We start from the raw sequence: 20901 nt of genomic DNA, 5'->3' as shown, positions 1-20901 counted from the left end.
TAGTATTCAAAAATATTACCTCTATGACACCATATTTATATTATAGTACTATAATTATTTTTATTTATTTATATTGGAACCCGTCTATTATAAAGCTCAAATATACATACGTCAATACATTAGAGAATTTTGAGTATTTTAGTAGTAAGCCGAGATTTATGTTTTTACTAATTAAAACTCATATTAAACTGCTGCTTGGAAGTATGCAATCTAATTTCATTCTCAATATATTTGTTCAATGACCCAATCCCGACTCTACGCTGATAAACCAGAAGTGAAAGAACAAAACTTGCATAATTCTGCCTTCCTGGAGAGCCTAGTTCCAGAATTAATGTTTTTTACTGTTTTTTCTCAATCAGCACACCACGAAAAATTAGCATGTAATTAGAATTTAGTCACTCCAGTACTTTGAAACGTCATCCCTGAACGCCAGTGAAGAATACCCATTAGTACTTTTTACTATCGATATGACAGTAGTCCTTTTAATATACTTTTATGTAAAATAAATTATTACTATTATACCCTGAACAGGGTATATTAAGTTTGCCACGAAGTTTGTAACACCCATAAGGAAGCGTCGGAGGTCCTATAAAGTATATATATAAAAGATCAGTATGTTGAACTGAGTCGATTTAGCCATGTCCGTCTGTCCGTCCGTCTGCCTGTATATATACGAGCTAGTCCTTCAGTTTTTAAGACATCGTTTTGAAATTGCAGATGCAGATGTTATTTTCTCTTCAAGAAGCTGCTCATTTGTCAGAACTGCCGATATCGGACCACTATATTATATAGCTGCCATACAAACTGAACGATCGAAATTAAGGGCTTGTATGGAAAACTTCCGCATTTTACTACATATCTTCACGAAATTTGGTGTGAGTTATTGTTCATAGAAATAATTTAATCTCCGAAGAAATTGTTCAGATCGGTTAACATAATGTTTCTAGCAAACAATCCGGCTAAAAAGAATTAGTAAAATGTTTTCTTTTTTGTACTCTCGCAACAAAGAGTATTAAAGTTTTGTTCACATAACGGTTGTTTGTAACACCCAAAACTAAACGAGTTAGATATAGGGTTATATATACCAAAGTGATCAGGGTGAAGAGTGGAGTTCAAATCCGAATGTCTGTCCGTCCGTCCGTCCGTCCGTATGTGCAAGCTGTAACTTGAGTATGGCGAAAACCGAAAACACATAAAGTTCCATAACTAAGCCATAAATAAAGCTATGGAAATAAAATTTGGTATGAAGAATCGCACAATGAAATTTGGATGTAATTTTTTTTGGGAGGTGGGCGTGGCCCCGCCCCCAAATAGGTTTTTTGTACATATCTCGGAAACCAATAGAGCTTTATAAACCAATTTTCTGCAGTCTTTTTTTTATCCACTTCTTAATACAGTCCAAAAATGAAAAAAATCGGATAATAACCACGCCCACCTCCCATACAAAGGTTAGGTTGAAAATTACTGTAATAAATAATAATTTATTGCTGAATTTTGGGCATTTGAGTTCTACATTACATATCTAAAACGAAATCATTCAATTTCACATAGAAGAGTTATTTAATACTTAAAAGTGATTCTTACAAAATAGTTCACTTAAAAGCAGTTATTACTTACATTTAACTACCATTCATATTCTAATTTAAATTTGAAATTGAGCACTTATTTCGCATATACATACGCTTCACTTTAAACACTTCACTTACACTCACTTTTACTAGCATTTCAATTAAATTGAATATATTTTTTTTTGTATTGATTTCACTTCAGTCTTTGGCAGCAATCACAGGAAATTTCTTTACTTCCCATTTTCAGTATCGAAATTAAATTAATTTATTTTGCTTGCAAAGCAAGACTTTGCGAAATTGCAGCACGTAAAATAATATAGAAGTTTTAGGAGCTTAAAAGCAGTAAACGCATTAGAATTTAAGTACTCAATTCATTTCAAGTCACACATTCACTGAAACATGCGTATTTGAGTATATTGTAAATTCGATTACAGCAGTCGTGCAGGGACTCACTCTTTATATTATATGAACTGAAATAGCAGCTTTCATTTCGTTTATATTGAGTGTATTGAACCAAGACAGGTCGTTATTGGAAAGTGATAGTCATTTTTAAAATGGTTAAATATATATGTATGTATGTATTTTATTTTTAATATAATTCGAGCAGATTATTTTTCAAATTTGTGGTATAACGTTAATATCGTTTTTAGTCCTACTAACGGGTGCTTTTATATAACATAATCACACACGCTTACCTTTATAATAAAACCAAATTCTTGGCAATAATATTAAATTATATGTCTGTAAAAAATCCTTTACTTTAAGCTCCGAAATTCAAGAAATTCTATTATCTCAGATCGCAGTAATACACAATTTTTTATTGAATTTAAAATATTTTCTAACCTATTTAACCAGCCATAAATAACTTTTATAAACTAGATAGTAACTAATTAGTGGGGCCATGTTGTAATGCGCGCTTATGTAATGCCCAGATTATGAAGTAAACGCTGCTCGACCTCCACACCCTCCGCCTCGAGCATTTGTGCAGTGACCGTGTTGATGAGGTTGAACGCAATCGCGAATGTCATAAAAGCCGCATAGACGCTCAGCGCTAGCCACCGCAGCATTTTCGTTGGTGGCGCGGCATGTGAACCGTCGAAATTCCTCAGCACCAGCAAACCCATTGTGAAGCCCGCCAACGCGCCACTCAGGTGAGCGATGTACGAAATTGTTGGCGAAGTTTTGCTCAATGCATGGACCACATTATTATTATTGTTGTTGTTGTAATACTTATTGTAGACTGCATAGCAGAGATCACAGGAAACTAAGGGGTTTGTATGTGGAATGAAAGTGAAAACGAAATAAAAACAAATAAATTAATTAAAAACTTTATTCAGCAGATTTATGGCGCTTCCGTGTTGCATGAAGGCCTGCAATTCAATGAGTATGTGTGCTGCGCAGGCGTAAATCTGTTTAATTTCGAAAATTTGTAAATTACTACGCCGCGCTCGCAATTAAATTGGAATTATGGTAATTATATAATATGTGTGCATAAATCGCTAATGACGACCTTAACAAAACAAAGCAGAAACAAAATAGAAACACAACACAACAAAAGCGCAATCGCCTACCGAATACGACGACTCGCACCAGTTGCCCCACACCGTAGCGCATTTGACCGAAATTCAGTAGAATATTTGCAAAGTATGCGGCCAGTAGCGCATAGACGCCCCCGCTGGCGCCCACCAAACAGACATCCGAGTCGACGACACTGGTGCCCAGCGAGCCGGCAAATACGCCAGCCAAATAGATGATGGCAATGCGCGCCGAACCGTGTACCCACTCCAAGGGCAGCCCGTACACCAGTTGCGTGGCCACATTGAAGCTTAGGTGGAACCAATTCGCGTGCAGCAGCATGTAGGAGACGTAGCGCCAAATCTCCAGACGACGATCCGGCCGATAGATAAGCGACGACTCACTCGCTACGAACGGTTTGTGCGCGCTGACGTCGGTGGCCCTCGTAACAGGCATCGCTGTCACAGACATTTTGACTGTCATGTAATCGTATATGAAGACGGCAATCTGTAAGTTGTAGAAAACGTAAAAAGAAGAAACGCACAAATGAGTATACAAAGAAAATGTAGATGCTTTGAAGATGTTGAAATTGAAGACGATTGTTGTTTGTTTGCTTGGCAATAGCGTTGGGAAATCTCCAATTGAATGTGGGAAATTCGTTTTGTTACGCAAAGTGCACGCTTATTGTCCATTGTCTCATTTGTTAAGTACAGTTATACAGTTACGAAATCTCATTTGACATGTACTAGAGCAGTTGGTTGAGAGTAAAATAGATTACTGATAATTTGCGCTTTGAAATGGTGAAGAAATCGCCCACCTCCCCTTCTACATAGACTGACTGGTGAACAGACTACCTAGAACTTAATTGAAGTAAGTATGAGTACGATCCTATCAATAGATTTGGGATATATTGATTGATAATGTCTGCTTATCCCTAATCGTTCCATTATCTATTTATAAACCACAGAGAAATGGAAGATCTCGTATAGACCCGGAGTTTTCAGTCAGAAAACACAGAAGTGGTGCTAGAAAGGGGGGGAAAGGTTTTCCCCATAATTTTTAGGCGATCTGCTATTTTATTAGAGTCGAACTTCTTGCGGCTTTGTCTGTGAATGTATTGGTCTCCTCTAAACATTCAAACAGATATCTTCTTCATAGATTTCAGCAATATGGTTCCGCCTATCAGAACCATCAGTTCAACTACATTTAAAATCCCTTGATTCTATGTACATCTTAAACCTAAAAAAAAGTTTTTCATCCCCAAGAAAAACTAATATTTTTTGCTTCAAAATCGTCGTCACTACTTTACTGAATTTTATCTTAGGTAGTGACTCGGATAAGAAAAACGGAAAATAAAACACTTTGCCAAAATATACCACATATTTTACGAGTACGACTACGGTCCAATAAGTAAAGCGTTTCATCGCGTAAGTCTTCCAAAGCCTTAAATAAGCGTTTCTGGTACAATATGGACCTCTATCCTCGCCATCTTTGTTAAGTGGAATTATTCGAAAATCTATCATGCCTAACACAGGTCTTTTGGTTAGTAAGTATGCAGAAAGTTCAAATAGCCGCTGACTTATCGACCTCTACTCGTAATAGATACATTTCACTATCAAATTAATCACGTGTGATTAACGATCTACAAGAAGAACAAACACCCGGAGTGGAAGTGGAATTCCAATTACTTTCTTATTTATACTCCAATTCATTGATACATTAATATGATGATACCCTCACGCCTCAGCGAGACTCCACAGTTATCGGCTATTAAATGAATCGAAATTGTCAGATACGAGAATAAAAGGCGAATGAATTTATCAAATGCGAATATTTTGCGCAGTGGATGTCATTAAGTATACATGGAATGTCGAAACGTCTTCTTTCCTGATGAGGAAATAAAGCGTAGAAAAGTGATGAAAAATGAAGAGCGCATCATAAAAGCAGTAACAAGGGTTGAGCGCTGAGCCAAGACGCGCCACCAGGCCACACTCGCTCCGCCCGGTCCGTTTGGTAGAAGTCGTAAAGCAGCGTGTCATCACGTCATCGAGCCACCATAAAGAACACACCACTGTAAACACGAGAAGCGAGTGTACGCAAGACGCTATGTCTGCGGAATCAAAGTTGGAGTTTGAGACGATTGAGACTTGGCGAGACACCGCGTCAGACATTGTCGATATGCTTACTCCACTGCAATAGTTGGGGGACAAGCACACACTCATATCGCTCTGTGTAGCAGTGACTTTGGCGGCGTATTGGGGAAATTTTCACGATTTTCAAACAGACAGACAGTTGCGCCCAGGGAGGGTTATGCCTTTGGCGCGGAGCTTCGAGCAATTTTTATTGCATAAGCAAATTTGCTTTTATCGCACACTAGCACACTCCACCACACACACACGGGCTCGGGTCAATTCCAAATTTCATTTACACCATGTAAATGTAGTCGATTTGGCAGACAGTAGTTGAGCCAACAAGCAGCCCCCACTCCGCCGCGTCCGAGCAATAACAGCGCAACTAAATATTTTATACACTCCGCAGACAGCGCAGCACGATTACTCCCGAACATAAGCACAGACAAGTGCCAGACTATGAAATGTAATATTAACTCGCATAAACATAGACATTTGCGCCCCTTTTACGCAGTCCAAACGGGCTGCCGAGCGGGCGGAGGGACGCGCGGACCGTCGTTTGGTTGTAAGTAAGTAGTTGGCGCTGCGAGGCATAGTGCATTTGAATGGCCCTGGAAAATGGTACGCACTACGTGTATTATTGCCACTATGCCGGCAGTTACCAAGTCATTGTGGGTCACAAGATACACACACGTAGTATGGAGACTACGCCAGCGCAGACACTACTTTGTATGCTTTGGTTGCCGTCAGCCCCGCTCCCTCTCCGAGTTCGCAGTTGTAAAGTTTTCTTTTATTTATTTTGTTTTATCCATTTTTGCACAATGGCTTTGATGAAATATGAGCACATTCGACCTAGCTACCAACTCTTCTGTTGTTATTACTGTTGTCTTTTTACTTTATTATTTGCATTTTTTGGTTTTTTTGTACTACAGAGAGTTGTACAGCAACTTTGAAAGTTCGCTGGAAACGTAGCGCACCATTCTGCTAGTTGCCCTTCTCTTCTACATTCACGCCTTACACCGCCCCAAAAAGGCAAGTCTGCAGCGATTGACGCAATGAAGTTCAATGACGCTGAGGGAACTTGGAAATTTTCATTGAGGGAAGAGAGTTTCAAATAACTGTAAATTTTTGCGTATTTTGGGCTAAAAGACTACGCTACGCGAAAGGCTTTCTCAAATAGCCAAAATTTTATATAAAGAGGTGAGTCTATTCAACCGTCATCATAGAGGGTTCTTTGATTTGGTTAATGATTGCTGAATGGATGACTGAATGGGAAACACAATAATATCAGAGAGTAAAATGTCTAAAATATTCGATAACCGTTTCCCTAGTCTTACATCAGGTTACTCGTTATTTGCCTCCCCAGTCACAACTTTCTAAGCGAAGTGTCGATCGCACCTCGAAGCATCTTAGCTTATCTTGAAAATATTATTTCTCTCTCCTTTTTTCCGAGTATTCCCATTTTATTTTGTTGCTGCTCCAAAATTTTCGTAAAGCTGCCATAACAAGCTTTTAATGCAGCAAAAAACCAGTCGCTCTCATAACCAAAACCACCCAGGTTGCTAAAATGATAGGAAGGTGATCTGAATCTTTGGAGTATATGGAGCACTCACTGCGTTACACAAAACGAGTTAAAGAAAAGGGGAAGCATTAAGTAACGGATTCCCCAAAAGCAAGGTCCAAGAACCATAGTGTGGAAATTAAATTTTAAAGATTTGTTTTGATGCCCGCTTGCGCTGCTGCATTAATTACTTTTCTCCTTTTTACTCACGCGCTCACAAGTGAATTAGTCGGGCGCGTCGGAATAAATGAATTTTTAAAGCGAGCACGAGGCGAAAAATGCGCGCATGGAGCTCCTTGTGTGCGCTTTCCACGAACTAACAATCGCCCGCAAAAAGTCTGAGCATCAAATTAAAATGAAATTTAGTAACTCACCTCTAGCAGCGACACCAGCGTAATGAACAGTGGCGGCGGCCAACAGCGCTGAGAGTCAGCCAAATACTGATTCTTCTCCAGCTCGTCCTCCTGCGCCGCGCCGAACGCTGCCAGCGAGCAACAGACAGTGCAGCATGTGCTCTGATTTGTCGCCGCCGTTTCCGGTCGCGCTGTTGCAGCAGGAGCCGCGCTCGTCACTAGAGTCGGTGGCGCAGACAGCTCGTCTTGTTGGGCGGAAAGCGCACAGGGACCCTCGCAGGCGTTGCACAAATTCGCGCCGACGCGCAGCACAATTGCCGCATCGCTGGCGCTGTGCACACATTTGCCGAACTTCTGCAGCGCCGGTTGGGATGCAGTCGTGTCCGCGTCTGCATCTCTTTGCGCTTTGGTTGGATAATTTGCTTTCACGTCATCGTCAGCTATTTCTATTATAGAGATACTCGGTTTCTTTGGCTGTGAATTTGGCTTTATTTCTGGTTCTTGTTGATAGTGTTGCGACCGCAGCTGTTCTTGTGATGCAACTGAAACTGGCATTGAAGCGACTGCCGCTGACATCAGCGCTACCGCCATGTGCCGTGCTTCCGCTCGCGTTAGCAAGGCTCTCATATGGTTGACATACGGCCCACTGCGCGCCAAGCACAGAGAACTGATGCCTTACACATGGACTACCTGGGACTAGTTGCCAGGCGCTGACTATATTCCACAGATGTTTAGTTGGGTGTATGTCGCCACGTCCTTCACAGCGCCACTGTTGCACTGCCTCACTGTCTAGCACCGCTCTGTTGATGTGAATGAAGTTGATGGCAATTTATTCGTGTCCGCTCGAGGTATCTGCAAAGAAAGCCAAAATAAGGTAGAAGAAAAAGGAAATTACTTAGTTTATTTGGCTCAAGGTTATTTCCGTACGAAAATAACATGTAATGCAGCGCCAAGACGCGCCGTCATGCACCGTGGAATTCGCGTTGGCACAGAATATCACACACACACGCACTTACAACTCTTGTACACTCAGATTCAGATCGGCATTAGTCGCAGTGACACAGTCAACGCTCATCACAAGACACCTCATGCACGGCGCCTCGCCGTGTGCGCTAGCCGGAGTCGCAGTGAATGTCTGGAAATGCAAAAGTTCTATTTTATTTGCGACAATCCAAATGTAAAAAGTGTCAACCTCACCGCCGTCGCTGTCGCTAACGGCTTAAATGTCTTGAATGCCACGCCGCGCACCACGCCAACGAAGCGGACGGCGGCAATGGTGTCAAGACGGCTGCCAATAATAGACACACCAGCACTGTAGACGCGCTCCAGACCGCCTTGGAGCAGACAGGCAGTCAGCCAGCCAAATAGTTGCTTTGTGCGCGTATGCGACGCGGCTAGACGTAGCGTGTTCGCGAACTGCAGCGACTTGGAACGGCTGGTGGAACAGTGGTCAGGGAATGATTGAATTATTAAAGTAAAAAATATATAATTTTATTTAATAGCTCAAAGTTCCATCTTTAGGAGTCCCCTGCGCTGCAGAACAAAAAGGACTAAGTTCGTTAATGAACTACTAGATTTTAGAAGGATCTGAAGTACTAGGAACAGATTATATGGGACGTAAAGCACCGTAAAGATACACAAAGATATTGATAACAAGGATAGTTTTTCCACCGAATAGATCGGTCAAGCTCGAAAACAAAAAATATGTATTAACTTCTTTCAAAATTGTTCATGGTGTTTCAATGCTTCTTGAAAATTTGAGACCACATATGTTCTAAGAAGTCCACTCACTATAATTAAGCTCTTTTAAAACTGTATTTACAAAATCAAAGCCCCTATTAACAACATCAAATTAATAATACCCAGACTGTGCATTCTTTCCAACAATAGACCACAGTGCACCACATTAGTGTGGTGTTACCAAGTCCAAAATGAGAAGGAATCCATTATACGCCAAATGTTGCTATAATCGCATATAAAAACTCGAGAACACACATGGCAACACAGGCTGGCGCCAGCGCTGAAGCTTGCAACACAAAAAAAACTAAATTGAAATAAAATTTGAAAGGAATAAACAAGTACAGGAACTGACATAGAAAAATGTTTTTGGCAAACGAAAAGGACTGCAGTTCATTTGACGGAGAGAACCAGGACGCACACATACACATATTAATACATATATTTAAAATATAAAAAGTGACTGCTATCCAACCAACTAAATTAATCGAGTCATATTACAGTCGAAACGCCATTCAAATTAATAAAAAATGAAATGTTGAGCTCCGGGAAAGTTTTGCAGCTTAGCTCTGATAAGAATGAGGACACTAGATATAGAAAATTTTGTTTATTGGAATCACATTGTCCAAATTGCATAAAGAAATCTACAAAAGCAGACTGATGACCATGCGATTTCCTACAGGGTCGCTCCATGATGACTTGGCAAAGTTCCGTTTGGCTAGCAAGAGTTGTTGTGACCGTAACCAGTCAACCTTAACTGCGCCATTGCCAAATTTGTTATCCTTCAGCGTAATTAGATTGTAATCAAGAGTGGGAACGAAGGCTGCTAGAAGGGTTTGCGCTTACTATTCAATTCCAGAATTAAAGTAGTTTGTGGAGAATGTTGAGTTAATTTATTATGAAGACATGCATTATATTACAAAACAATTATGTTCCTATGCTATATGCTGTATATTTGATGTATATGATCTCAATCAAAAAGAAGACGAGAGATCCTATCATATAACAACAATTAGAAATATATTGTATTCATATTTAAGTTTTGACTTTATTGAAGCAATCTTTAACAGTTTCGAAATGAATAAATTCCAAAATGTTTGATATCGACCCTAAAATAATATTGATCTGGGTGAGAGTATTTGATGTAAAACAGCGAATATTAATGACTGAGTTTAAGACGTTATATATTAAAGTAAAAAAAATGTATAAACAGTAGCTTTAAGAATAGGAGAAACCAAGTACAATAGATGAACTAACTGTACCCATTTGAGGCTGCTAATTTTGGTAGTATTTTTCCCCAACTTTGTGGCTCAGACGCTATGGTTAGAGGTGTTTTTATGAACTATGAACGTATCAATCATCCAGACATGGCTCCGTGTGATTCCTTTCTATTTCCAAAAATAAAGATAACATTAAAGGGTCGTCGTTCTACAAGCTTAGCTGAAATCGCTGAATGAGCCAAGGGCTATACCAAAAATCAAGTTTGAGAAGTGTTTCGACAATTGGAGGAAGCATTAGCATATGTACTTAATATCGTATGGGGACTATTTTGTAGGCGAAAACATTAATGTAGAAGAATAAATATTTTTTTTCCAAGAAACGAAAATTCTCGTTATTTTTTGAACACACACTCAACTTGAAGAAAAAGTGTGTTATAGAAGAAGCTGAACTGGCTAATATAAGAGAGTACAAGCAAATTATTAATTTATATAATTAGTCAGAAATATTTAAAAAATTACAAATTCTCATGAATTTTTCTTCTCTTTTGAGTTGGTACATTTGTATCAACCTTTGTGGAAAAAAAGTTAAACAAATGCTATTCATAATATAAACTTTTCCATCACAAATTCATTTAGACATCTTTCTTGCCATTTATGAGTTTAAATTGATGTCCTTTCAAATTACTCTTACAAAACGGTGTCCCCGAGCCCTTACTAAGCACTTGTAATGATGATTGCACACAAGTAGATTTATCTTATTGCATAACAACACCGTTAAACAGCTGGAAAACAGACAACACACAATTTCAACTTTGTTGTGGAAAATAAAAAGGCGATTTTAAAACACAAATTTATTTACATATTCACACAAATATCTGCATGGACGGCCATCAAACGAAATTACGGTCATAAAAGTTTAAGTAAAAGCTCATCTCCAAATGACTTCTGCAACTGTATAAATTTCACAAAAAAGGGAGACAAAGAAAAATTACTACTGCTCAAACACTTGGAAAAAAAACGGGACATCGCAAACATCCACACGAAGAGGGAAGCTTTTATTTCCACAGGACTCCGACTGCCGTCCGGTGAAACGCACAGCTAATACACCGGAGCCATTGCTCAGCTAACTGTATTTTGCGTGTAGGCGCTGGCAGACGTGTCCAGTACATTACGGTAATTTCCTTATAGGTTAAGTTGCCAGACGCCAAACCGGTAATAGCGCAGTTGTCTCGCTGATTAGGGACACAATGGACGTTGTCAGCAACAAGGACTTGTAAGTTTGAGCGGATGCGAGGCGCAGCGGAGGAGCGCAGGGATGCAGAAAGCAGAAACGAAAGGTAGCAAAAAGTGCACGTATTTTCAGCAGGAAGGAAAGGAAATAACTTGGATTCTCAATATATTTAAGTGGTTGTTGTTATTGTATGCGTGTATGTGTGTGCCGACAGGTGGACAGGTGTTTGCGATGTTGCTGTTTGGACTGGTTTCGCTCGCTACCGCTGTCACTGTCGCTTCTGCTTCTGTAACGCATTTAGTTGTGGCAGTCACAAACAAACCGTTCACTTTATCTTCACTTGGACATATTTGTTTTTTTTTTTGCGTTTAAGCCACTGGGGGTAATGCAGTCCCCTTCCACGTGCCACACAAACGGATTCTTGTTTTTTTTTTTATTTCAGTTGTTTTTATTTGCACTTCACTATGCAGTCATTTGTTGTTGTTGTGGTTGTTATTGTACAGAGTTGTGCCTTTGTGAGTTGGCAATGCACCGTTGTAAATAATCGCGTCCTGTGCCAGCAAGCAAATGTGGTCGACTGAAATATTAGCCCGTTTGCAGCGCCGCAAACAGTTATACGGACAGACACACGCACACACCCACATGTACAGCAATGGCGCTCACATAACAACTGCAATAACCCTCAACCTTTTGATTGTTTGTTTGTTTGGCTTTTAGTTGTTTTCTGCCAATGACTGTTGACTTATTCAAGAAATCGTTGAATTTTAATGCTAAATCGATTTTGTCAATTATTGCCAGCACTCGAGAAATCTGAATACACACATACACATACACATGTATTTGTTGCGGAATATTCTATAAGTATACCGTTAATGTTTCTAACGCACTTGAGCTGCCTGTGTATTTGTATTTGAGGAATTTGTAAGTAAGAACTTGCACAATTTTGAAACCAAGTGGCATTTACTATGAGCCCAAAAGCCCTTTACAATTTTGAGTTCATAATAGATATGAAATAATGCCATCAAACCAATTTGTGTTTGTTAATAATTAATTGTTACTGCAAAATAGTGGAAAGTGCCACATAGAATTCGCTGCAATTTCAGGAGCTCATAATGAGGAACCACAAAGGCATATGGGAGTTGCATGAAGACTTATTTAAATATACATAAAATCGAAAATGCAGATTCTGGATAAGTTGTTACTAACGCATACAAAGTTAGATTTACTTCTCGCAGAATTAAGGGGTTACGGGTAGTCAGAGGCACGAAAAAATGGGAATTTTTGCTATTAAATCATGTTATTTTACAAAAGTAATAATATGGCATTATTATACAATATTTTGACTTAAAGTCACGAAAATTAAAAAAAAAAATTATAATTTCCAAAGTTATAGCTGTCTGTGTTGACCCAGTTTCAAAAAAAGGACAATCATAAGTCATTGGTGATTCCTCGGATAAAAAAATTAGTTTTATAAATAGATAATCCTGGACCTGATCGAAGCCTTTTTTCAAAATTTTACAAAATGGCGGCCTCAGGAGAAACATAGTTTTAAGAAAAATGCAGTTAAAGTTTCACACTAGCGTATTGGAGTGCCCGAGCGCTCTTTGTTATTTGTCTTTGACAGAATTGTAAATTAATCCACTCAGAGAGCCAAGTAGCTGTTGACGCCAATATCAGCAACTACCACCTGAAAATTTGTACTAACACATCAACGAAGTATAAAATCTCTATAGCCTGGTTCATATCACGAGGAACACAAGGATAGGCACATACATAAAGGTCACGCCGGGCCTATCATTGAACGCTCGTTGGCGAAGTTTTGACATCGGTAAGTAAGCACAAAAGAGTGAGTGTGCACTCGTTTCTTGAGTTTCGAGATGTTAAACTCCTCACACTGAATGGACTCATACCAATCAACCATTTCGAAGCTTCACATAACGGTGATTTTTACTGATACTCAGTCGTATACAAATACAAGACTATGATGGCCCAGCGAAATATCTCCTGCCATTAAACAAACAGTCAACGCATTCGCGTCTTGGCTCCCACGTCACTGTTGACAGTCATAACTTCGAAGTCGTAGAGAATTTCGTATACCTAGGAACCAGCATTAACACCAATAATAATGTCAGCCTTGAAATCCAACGCAGAATCACTCTTGCCAACAGGTGCTACTATGGACTGAGTAGTCAATTGAAAAGTAAAGTCCTCTCTCGACGAACAAAAACTAAACTCTACAAGTCCCTCATCATTCCCGTCCTACTTTATGGTGCAGAAGCGTGGACGGTGTCAACATCCGATGAGTCGGCACTAGCAGTTTTCGAGAGAAAGGTTTTGCGGAAGATTTATGGTCCCTTAAACATTGGCAACGGCGAATACCGCAGAAGATGGAATGATGAGCTGTATGTGTGGTTCGACGACATAGACGTAGTCCAGCGAATCAAAAGACAGCGGCTAAGCTGGCTGGGTCATGTTGTTCGAATGGACGAAAGTGCCCCAGCTCTGAAAGATTTCGATGCAGTACCCGCTGGTGGAAGCCGAGGAAGAGGAAGACCTCCACTCCGATGGAAGGACCAGGTGGAGAAGGGCCTGTTTTGACTTGGTATTACCAATTGGCGCCAAACTGCCAAAAGGAGAGATGCGTGGCGCGCTGTTGTGGACTCGGCTATAACCGCGTAAGCGGTTTCTACGTCAGTCAAGAAGAAGAATGTAGATATGCATGTATGATGATGGCTAAATAAATATATGTGTATTAACTAAAACTGTATTTTCTATATATGTATGTACATTGTGCTTGTTTTTTACTCAGACCATGCATTGCTTCATGTCTGCGGCATAAAGTGCATAATTGAATGCTTGCCAGCGTACAAAGTATAAAACAATGAAATTGTAAAATGCGAAAAATGTTGGAAATTTCACACGCACATTGCGTGCAAATCTCATTCGTGCCGCACGATGTGGCAGCTTAATACTTTATTGGCCACATTGTGGATGTGATCATTTCAAAGTGAACTTTTACTGCCCACAACAACACACTCGCTTGTCGAAGCTTACATGGGCACCTTGCAGTAAAGTTTAGCAATTAGCAACGCTTTTCCTTTTCATTTGCAGCGGCAGCGGCAAGCTTCAAAAATTTTCTTCAAAATCTATTACATTTTCCACACCTTTCTTCTATTCATGAGGCTTCGGCAATTGTAGTCTCTGCACGTTAGCATATACATACTGGTATATGAAGTCACTGGCATCTACCAACATAAACAACAACAACTGCCACAACAACCCGCTCACTGCTGCCACTTGCCACTCGGCATTTTACTTTGGCGGCGGCAAGGCAGTCGCTTAATGAAATTAAAAAATTATCATTAAAGAAATTACTCGAAATTGAGCGTATTAAAATGTCAAGCGCGGCCGTTGGAGTGGCGTAGAGCGGAGCGCTGCAACAAAGCGAGGCAAAGGCAGAAAAAAGACGCGACGCGGAATCCATCAAATGAGAAATATGCGGAATAAATGCTCCAGTTGAACCGGGACTCTGATGATACTGCTGATGGGGCACTACTTGAGCTGTCGAGCGTGCATTGCTGCCGCTGCCACTGCTGCGTGTGGCATGTAGCAAGCAATCAGCGATGTGCCACTTCTGTTACTTATGAACACGCCGCTGCTGTGACAATGCTGACAACGGCGATGCTCCAAGTGATAACTACTCTACTGCACTGCCTCTTGCTACATAGTCTACAAACATACATACAAACATATTATTGCCGGTATGAGTATATTATGCGCATTTATGGCGTGTTTTGTTGTTGGCGCTGCGGTGGATAATGTGATGATCGCGTTACATTGACACTGGTAATGATGATGGTTGCTACTGGTCGTTGGTTGTTGTTGTTAACTGTATTTGTTGTAATGATGACGGCACGCATTGTTGCATACGCTTACGTGATGCATATGTTTTGGTTGATTTGTTGTAGCTAATATAAGGGGTGTGAATTGATTGTAAACAAATAATAAAATGAAAGTTAAAAATGTATTTTAATTTTTTGCAATATTGCCCTTACCTATATAAATATAACTTGATTTCCTTTATCTACAATTTCTCTTTTCTATTTTAGCTTCATTATTCAATATATCTGAAGAAAGTCTGCGAAATTAAGCATTTTAAGGCAGTAGTCTGTTTTACAGGCTTCAAAAAATCGATTTTTTTTGTTTTAAATCTCTTCCAAAACTATCCAAGAATATGTCTTTAAAATTCCAGAGGCCAATTCGACATATTTTCGAAGCTAGAGCAGTTTTAGTGGCCGAGCGTCGAGCAGGTGCGAATGCTCAGGTTTTCGAGTTCGAGTTTTCATTTTCACAAGTGTTAGAAAACCGTGCCGGCGATAGCAAAAAGAATATATGTCTGATCGAAAAAAAGTGATCTAGCTTCAGTATTAAATTATCTTCTATTTGAACTAAAAAAGTTGGACAAAAGTATTATTTAAACTACTTGTTTTGCAACTTAAAGTCAATTTTTTTCTTAAAAAAGTTAATTTTTTTTTCAAACTTCGAAAAAATTTGGAATTTTATAACTTCTTCGGTATTTTTTTAGTACATAAAGAAAAGAAACTTATAAAAATTAAAAAAAAAAATATTGGTTCGACTGTTTCAGATGCATCGCACGACCTCCATCACCGGCACCGATATACAAGTGCAGACTCCAGGCGCTCCAGAAAAATACTTACAACTTTGAAAAAATTGCAATATTTTTTAACAACAAATATTGTTTTTAAGCCTTAAATATAGTACACTATCGTCTTAAAATTCCGTTTACCGCAATCATTTCCTTCCCTTTCAAAAAAATTGCTAAAAAACGTTTTTTTTTCGGCTTCTAAAGCAGACTACTGCCATAAGTCATTCCAAAACAATTAAAATGAAGAAATAGTATTACAGTAGATATCGGTTATATGCAATTGTTATAATGCAAAAAAAAATTTGCATACAGGCGGTAATTGCAAACAAGCGGTATTCGCTTATATGCAAAATATATGCATATACACAATCAATTCGATGTAAACAAAAAATAGCACACAAGAAATAGAATATATAAACTTATTCAGTTTTAATAAAAATTATATTTCACTTCAGTCAATTCATTTAATTTGAAAATTGTTAAGATTTACTTAAAAAATCTGTTATTTTCTTCTGGCATTTCTGTTTTTCAGAACTCTCTAGGATTAAATTTTCAATATCTTCAAAAGCCTCTAAGGGATCTATATTGTTATGACAAAAATAGTCACGCAGCGAATCTAAGCTTAGCAAGGCATTTTTCGTTGAGGGGTGTTTAATACAAGCCTCAGATTGCGCGAACACTTCCTCATCTTCAGTAGAATTTTGATTGACGGCCAATACGTCCGCAACAATATCCTCGTCCGACATGGTTCCAAAGCAGACAAGTTCATTATCGCATTGAATGTATTCATTATCGAGTGTGCACCATTCATAGTTTTCGCCTTCTGTGGCTGCAATCTCATCTGTAATGAATTGAATGTTGTCAATGCCTGCCTGAAATGAACAATTTTATTTTAAATTTGTACCATCTTTAACACGAAATTTACCTTTTTGAAACAATTACTAATTGTTTGCTGCTTAACAAGGTTCCAAGCGCGATTTGCATAATTGATACCATCCAAAATAGTGAGCGATTTCAGGAATTCAACTATAGATAAGCCCTTCTCCAACGCACAAATTTGTTTTTTTATTAGTATTTGTCGATATTCCATTTTAAAGGAGTGGATGATACCTTGATCAAGTGGCTGTATAAGGGCAGTTGTATTTGGTGGCAAAAATTCAATCGTAATGTTTGAGAATTTCTCATCTGTATTGTGGCAAGGAGCATTATCAACAATCAAACATATCTGCTTGTTATCTTTTTCAAGATTTTGATTGAGATCTATTAGAATCTTTTTCCAAATAACACTCGTCATCCAAGCACTTCTATTATTATAATATGGCAGCGGTAGCTGTTTTCCTTTAAAAGACCGTGGTTTAGCCGACTTTCCAATGCAATATGCACGTTTATACGTGCCGGTTGCATTGCATAGAAACAGAAATGTGAGGCGTTGCTTTTGAGTTTTGAATCCCTTTGGATTCTCATACTTGCCTTTGTAACTTCCATTTGGCAACGCCTTGTAGTACAGCCCGGTTTCATCGGCATTAAATATACAATCCGGCGAAAATTTTTCAATAATATGAGGCAAACGGTTAGTAGTGAAAACTTCTGCACTTGTTGCGTTATTTTCGCCAGCTTCTCCGTAAATCTTGGAGAAGTTAAGGGCATTTCGCCCGCACCAACGCTGCAACCAACTACGGTCTGGCACATAACTTTCGTTTAATTTTAACGCAAATTCCTGTGCTTTAGAAAGCAAGACAGGTCCGGTAACAATTCCATTTTGGGACCGGATTTGGTTAAACCAGGACAACAAGGTTCTGTCCAAATTCACGTGTGCGCCTTTCCTATCCCGTTTCCTATTGGGATTTGTTATGGCGCGGATTTTGTTCTCTTGGATTTGAATGCGCGATATAGTGCTTAAGCTAACTTTATATTTAGCAGCAATGGTTTTTCGGTCTTTGGAAGTCTTTAAATCGTTTAAAACCGCAATTTTTTGTTTCGCTGTTAACACAACACGACGCGACATTGTAACAAGTGTAACACAAAATCATATGTTTGACAATCGATAAATCGATAGAATAAATTTAGTGTTTCAGTGTTGGAAAATTTGCTTAAAACAGATTAAAATTTGTACGTAACGATTCAATTTTGCTGAAATTTTTTTGCATAAATGCGATATTTGCTTATAAACGATTTGCATTCAAACAACCAAATTCATATAATAAAACGTTCTATAATGCGTTGAAATATGAAAATTTTGCATATAACCAAAATTTGCATACAAGCGGTTCGTCATATAACCGATATCTACTGTATTTGTATAAAAGCAAATGGAAATGATCACATAATAAAATTATAAACACGTTAAAAAATTAATATTTTAATGGAAAGAGAAGAAAAAAAATATTTCGGAAATCCAAGTCCTTCAAAAAGTACCATTTTTTTATAATTATTGTCTTATATTATGGAATAATTTTAGTTTTGTTTTATTATTATTTGTTTTAAATGCATTTTTTTAAATTTATTTTATTATTATTTTCAAAATAAAAAAAATTAGTACAATACAATGTTTAAAACTTCTTTAAAGCCTCAGTTGAAATAGTTAAAATCTCTATAGAAAGTCATACCCCTTATCCAAAGCTGAACGTATGTGAAACAGCACATATGATTTGACTTTTTCTCTGGCTTTTTTTCATATTTGTCATTTGTGCTATTATATTCGCATTTAGCTTAATTCGCTTGCGATCAAATGAAGGTGAATGCCAGGCTAATAGCAAAATGTGTAAACTTCATACACACAAAGATGCTTACATACATACATATGTACATACATACATATTTATTTACAACACAAAAACTTAAACGCCACCTTTCACACACTTTTCCTGCTCTTTTTCAGCTGCCTCTGTGCCCTACAACTACTGTACGCTGGCTAAAACTTCAAGCTCAAATTGTCAAAGCGGTTGTTACAAAACATTACATGCATTGCTGCTACCGCTGTTGTTGTTGTTGTTGTTTAGAAACTTTTTACTTTTATTTATGTATATGGTTTTTATCTTCACATGCTGTTGGCCACAGTTCGCTGCTGTACTTATTGCTGTTTACTTTATTATTATGTGCTTGTTGTTGTTGTTGCTGCTGTTGTTGTCAAATGTCTTGAATTGTGTGACTTTTATTTTTATTTGGCCGAACCGTTATGGCTATTAAAATTTCTGCTCTTATTACCGTGAAATTACGAAAATGCGTGCGCATCTATGCCAGTAGCTTGGTATGTGCAAAGGTGTGTTTGTATATGTGAATGTATGTATTTCTTTGTATGTATGTATATAAGCTGCTACTACAACAAACAACAACAAACAGTGGTAACATTTAATGAAAACAGAACTAAATTGTCGGCGACAAAGCCAAAATAATAATTATAAAAATTTCTTTTAGTGGCACAATTGAAACCCAAGTGCGTGTTAGTAGCAACAACAAAAATGTTATAAATAAATAAAAAAAAAACAATTATAAACAAAATGACAATTGTCATGGCATAAGTCCATGGAAAAGTGAAAACATTTTTACATTTCTCATCTCCAAGTAGTGCTTAAGTTCCACACTTTCGAGGCTTATTAATATATTTCTTAAAATCTCATTTAAATTATCTCTTTTAGTGAATTTAAACGTTCGTGTAACGTTTGCAACTCTCTTCTTCTTCTTTCTTTTTGCTGGTTCTTAACAATTTTGCTCCCATAAGATAAAGCTGATTTCATAATTGTTAACGCAGAAATGGAGAAAGTTGTTACTTTGTGTTGTATTCTTTTTCAGTTCAATGAGAATGTCCAAACAAAAGAAAATTGTGAAAATATTTCAATTTCATAACTTTGAAAATGAGGAAAAGTAAAAATGTATCTCTTTCAGTAAGAGCTGAGATACTTCTAATTATTTTTTTTATGATTATTTTATTTATTTTCGAACACTTACTACACTTGATTGGTCACAAAAGCTTCAATAAGCACTACTTTTTAAGTAAAGTCTTAATCATATCTACAACCTGTTACTAAGATTGAATATTTTTAGGACTAATCGGGATACTATAGCCTAAAATTCCATTCGCCATTACAATCACAAATTCATATTCGTCATTTCAGAATATTAATAGAGAGGCTTTTCAATAAAAGACTTACAAAAGTTAAAAAAAATGTTTTTAAATAAAACAAAAACGGTTTGGCTAATCAATGAAATTCTTTATTCCTGTGAAAGTACATTCGATGGCATTATATATGGAACTAGATTTCTTTTGCAGATTATGACAATTATAAATTAGACGTGTCGCTCTTAAAGTTGAGGCCCCTGACTCCATATATCGGTAGTAAATTTTATTACTTTCGACTCGGTGTTGGATCGTATATCTCTCAATGATGAAATGACAAATCTAACTGAAGAGAAATGGCATATTGATATTGATGGATATGGGAATACACTTATACTTAGACACTTTTTACCATTTTATTTCCATCCCTATTAAGTTATCACATAATTAACTTAATGCTGGACAAAATTATACGAGCTGCAGAGCTGAATAGAGAAGGTACAATCTTCTATAATAGTGTACAGCTGCTGGCGTACGTCAATGATATTGATATCATCGGAACAACAACCGCGCCATTTGTTCTGCTCTTTCCCGCATGGATAAGGAGGCGAAGCGAATGGGTCTGGAGGTGAATGAGGACTAGACGAAATATCTCCTGTCATCAAGCAAACATTCGCGTCTTGGCTCAGACGTCACTGTTGATAGTCATAACTTCAAAGTCGTAGATAATTTCGTATCCCTGGGAACCAGTATCAACAACACCAACAATGTCAGCCTCGAAATCCAGCGCAGAATCACTCTGGCCAACAGGTGCTACTTTGGACTGAGTAGGCAATAGAAAAGTAAAGTCCTCTCTCGTCGAACCAA

At 38.0% G+C, this 20901-nt stretch overlaps 2 protein-coding genes across 3 annotated transcripts in view; both read right to left on the bottom strand.

Moving 5' to 3' along the window:
- Positions 1–2368: 2368 nt before the first annotated feature.
- The window catches only part of LOC105212150 (protein rhomboid-like), a 42982-nt gene continuing 24449 nt past the window's right edge, over positions 2369–20901 (bottom strand). Inside the window, exons 1-4 of one of the 2 annotated variants that reach the window (XM_054229248.1) lie at positions 8143–8713; positions 7148–7978; positions 3140–3590; positions 2369–2832 (exon numbers count right to left, since the gene is read on the bottom strand). In XM_054229248.1, coding sequence (XP_054085223.1) covers positions 2486–2832; positions 3140–3590; positions 7148–7753 — 1404 coding nt within the window. In that variant the 5' untranslated portion in view covers positions 7754–7978; positions 8143–8713 and the 3' untranslated portion in view covers positions 2369–2485. Of the gene's footprint in view, positions 2833–3139; positions 3591–7147; positions 7979–8142; positions 8714–20901 lie in introns of those variants that run through there. The other variant, XM_011183957.3, reaches the window with a different exon arrangement.
- On the bottom strand, positions 16240–18277 carry LOC128921480 (tigger transposable element-derived protein 6-like). The gene is made up of 2 exons (XM_054229246.1): positions 16906–18277; positions 16240–16852 (listed from the first exon to the last, which is right to left on the bottom strand). The coding sequence occupies exons 1-2, from the start codon at positions 17983–17985 to the stop codon at positions 16460–16462; spliced, it is 1473 nt and encodes a 490-aa protein (XP_054085221.1). The 5' UTR covers positions 17986–18277; the 3' UTR covers positions 16240–16459.

This window comes from Zeugodacus cucurbitae, chromosome 4, assembly GCF_028554725.1.
Source record: "Zeugodacus cucurbitae isolate PBARC_wt_2022May chromosome 4, idZeuCucr1.2, whole genome shotgun sequence".
In the NCBI taxonomy this organism is placed as follows: domain Eukaryota; kingdom Metazoa; phylum Arthropoda; class Insecta; order Diptera; family Tephritidae; genus Zeugodacus; species Zeugodacus cucurbitae.
This window is presented reverse-complemented; position numbering and strand designations above follow the sequence as displayed.

Excerpts from the sequence above, each read along its gene's own strand:
- LOC128921480 (XM_054229246.1), bottom strand. The coding sequence starts at position 17,985 with ATGTCGCGTCGTGTTGTGTTAACAGCGAAACAAAAAATTGCGGTTTTA. Across the intron at positions 16,853-16,905 it reads TTAGTAATTGTTTCAAAAAG|GCAGGCATTGACAACATTCA; the intron begins GTAAATTTCGTG and ends TGTTCATTTCAG.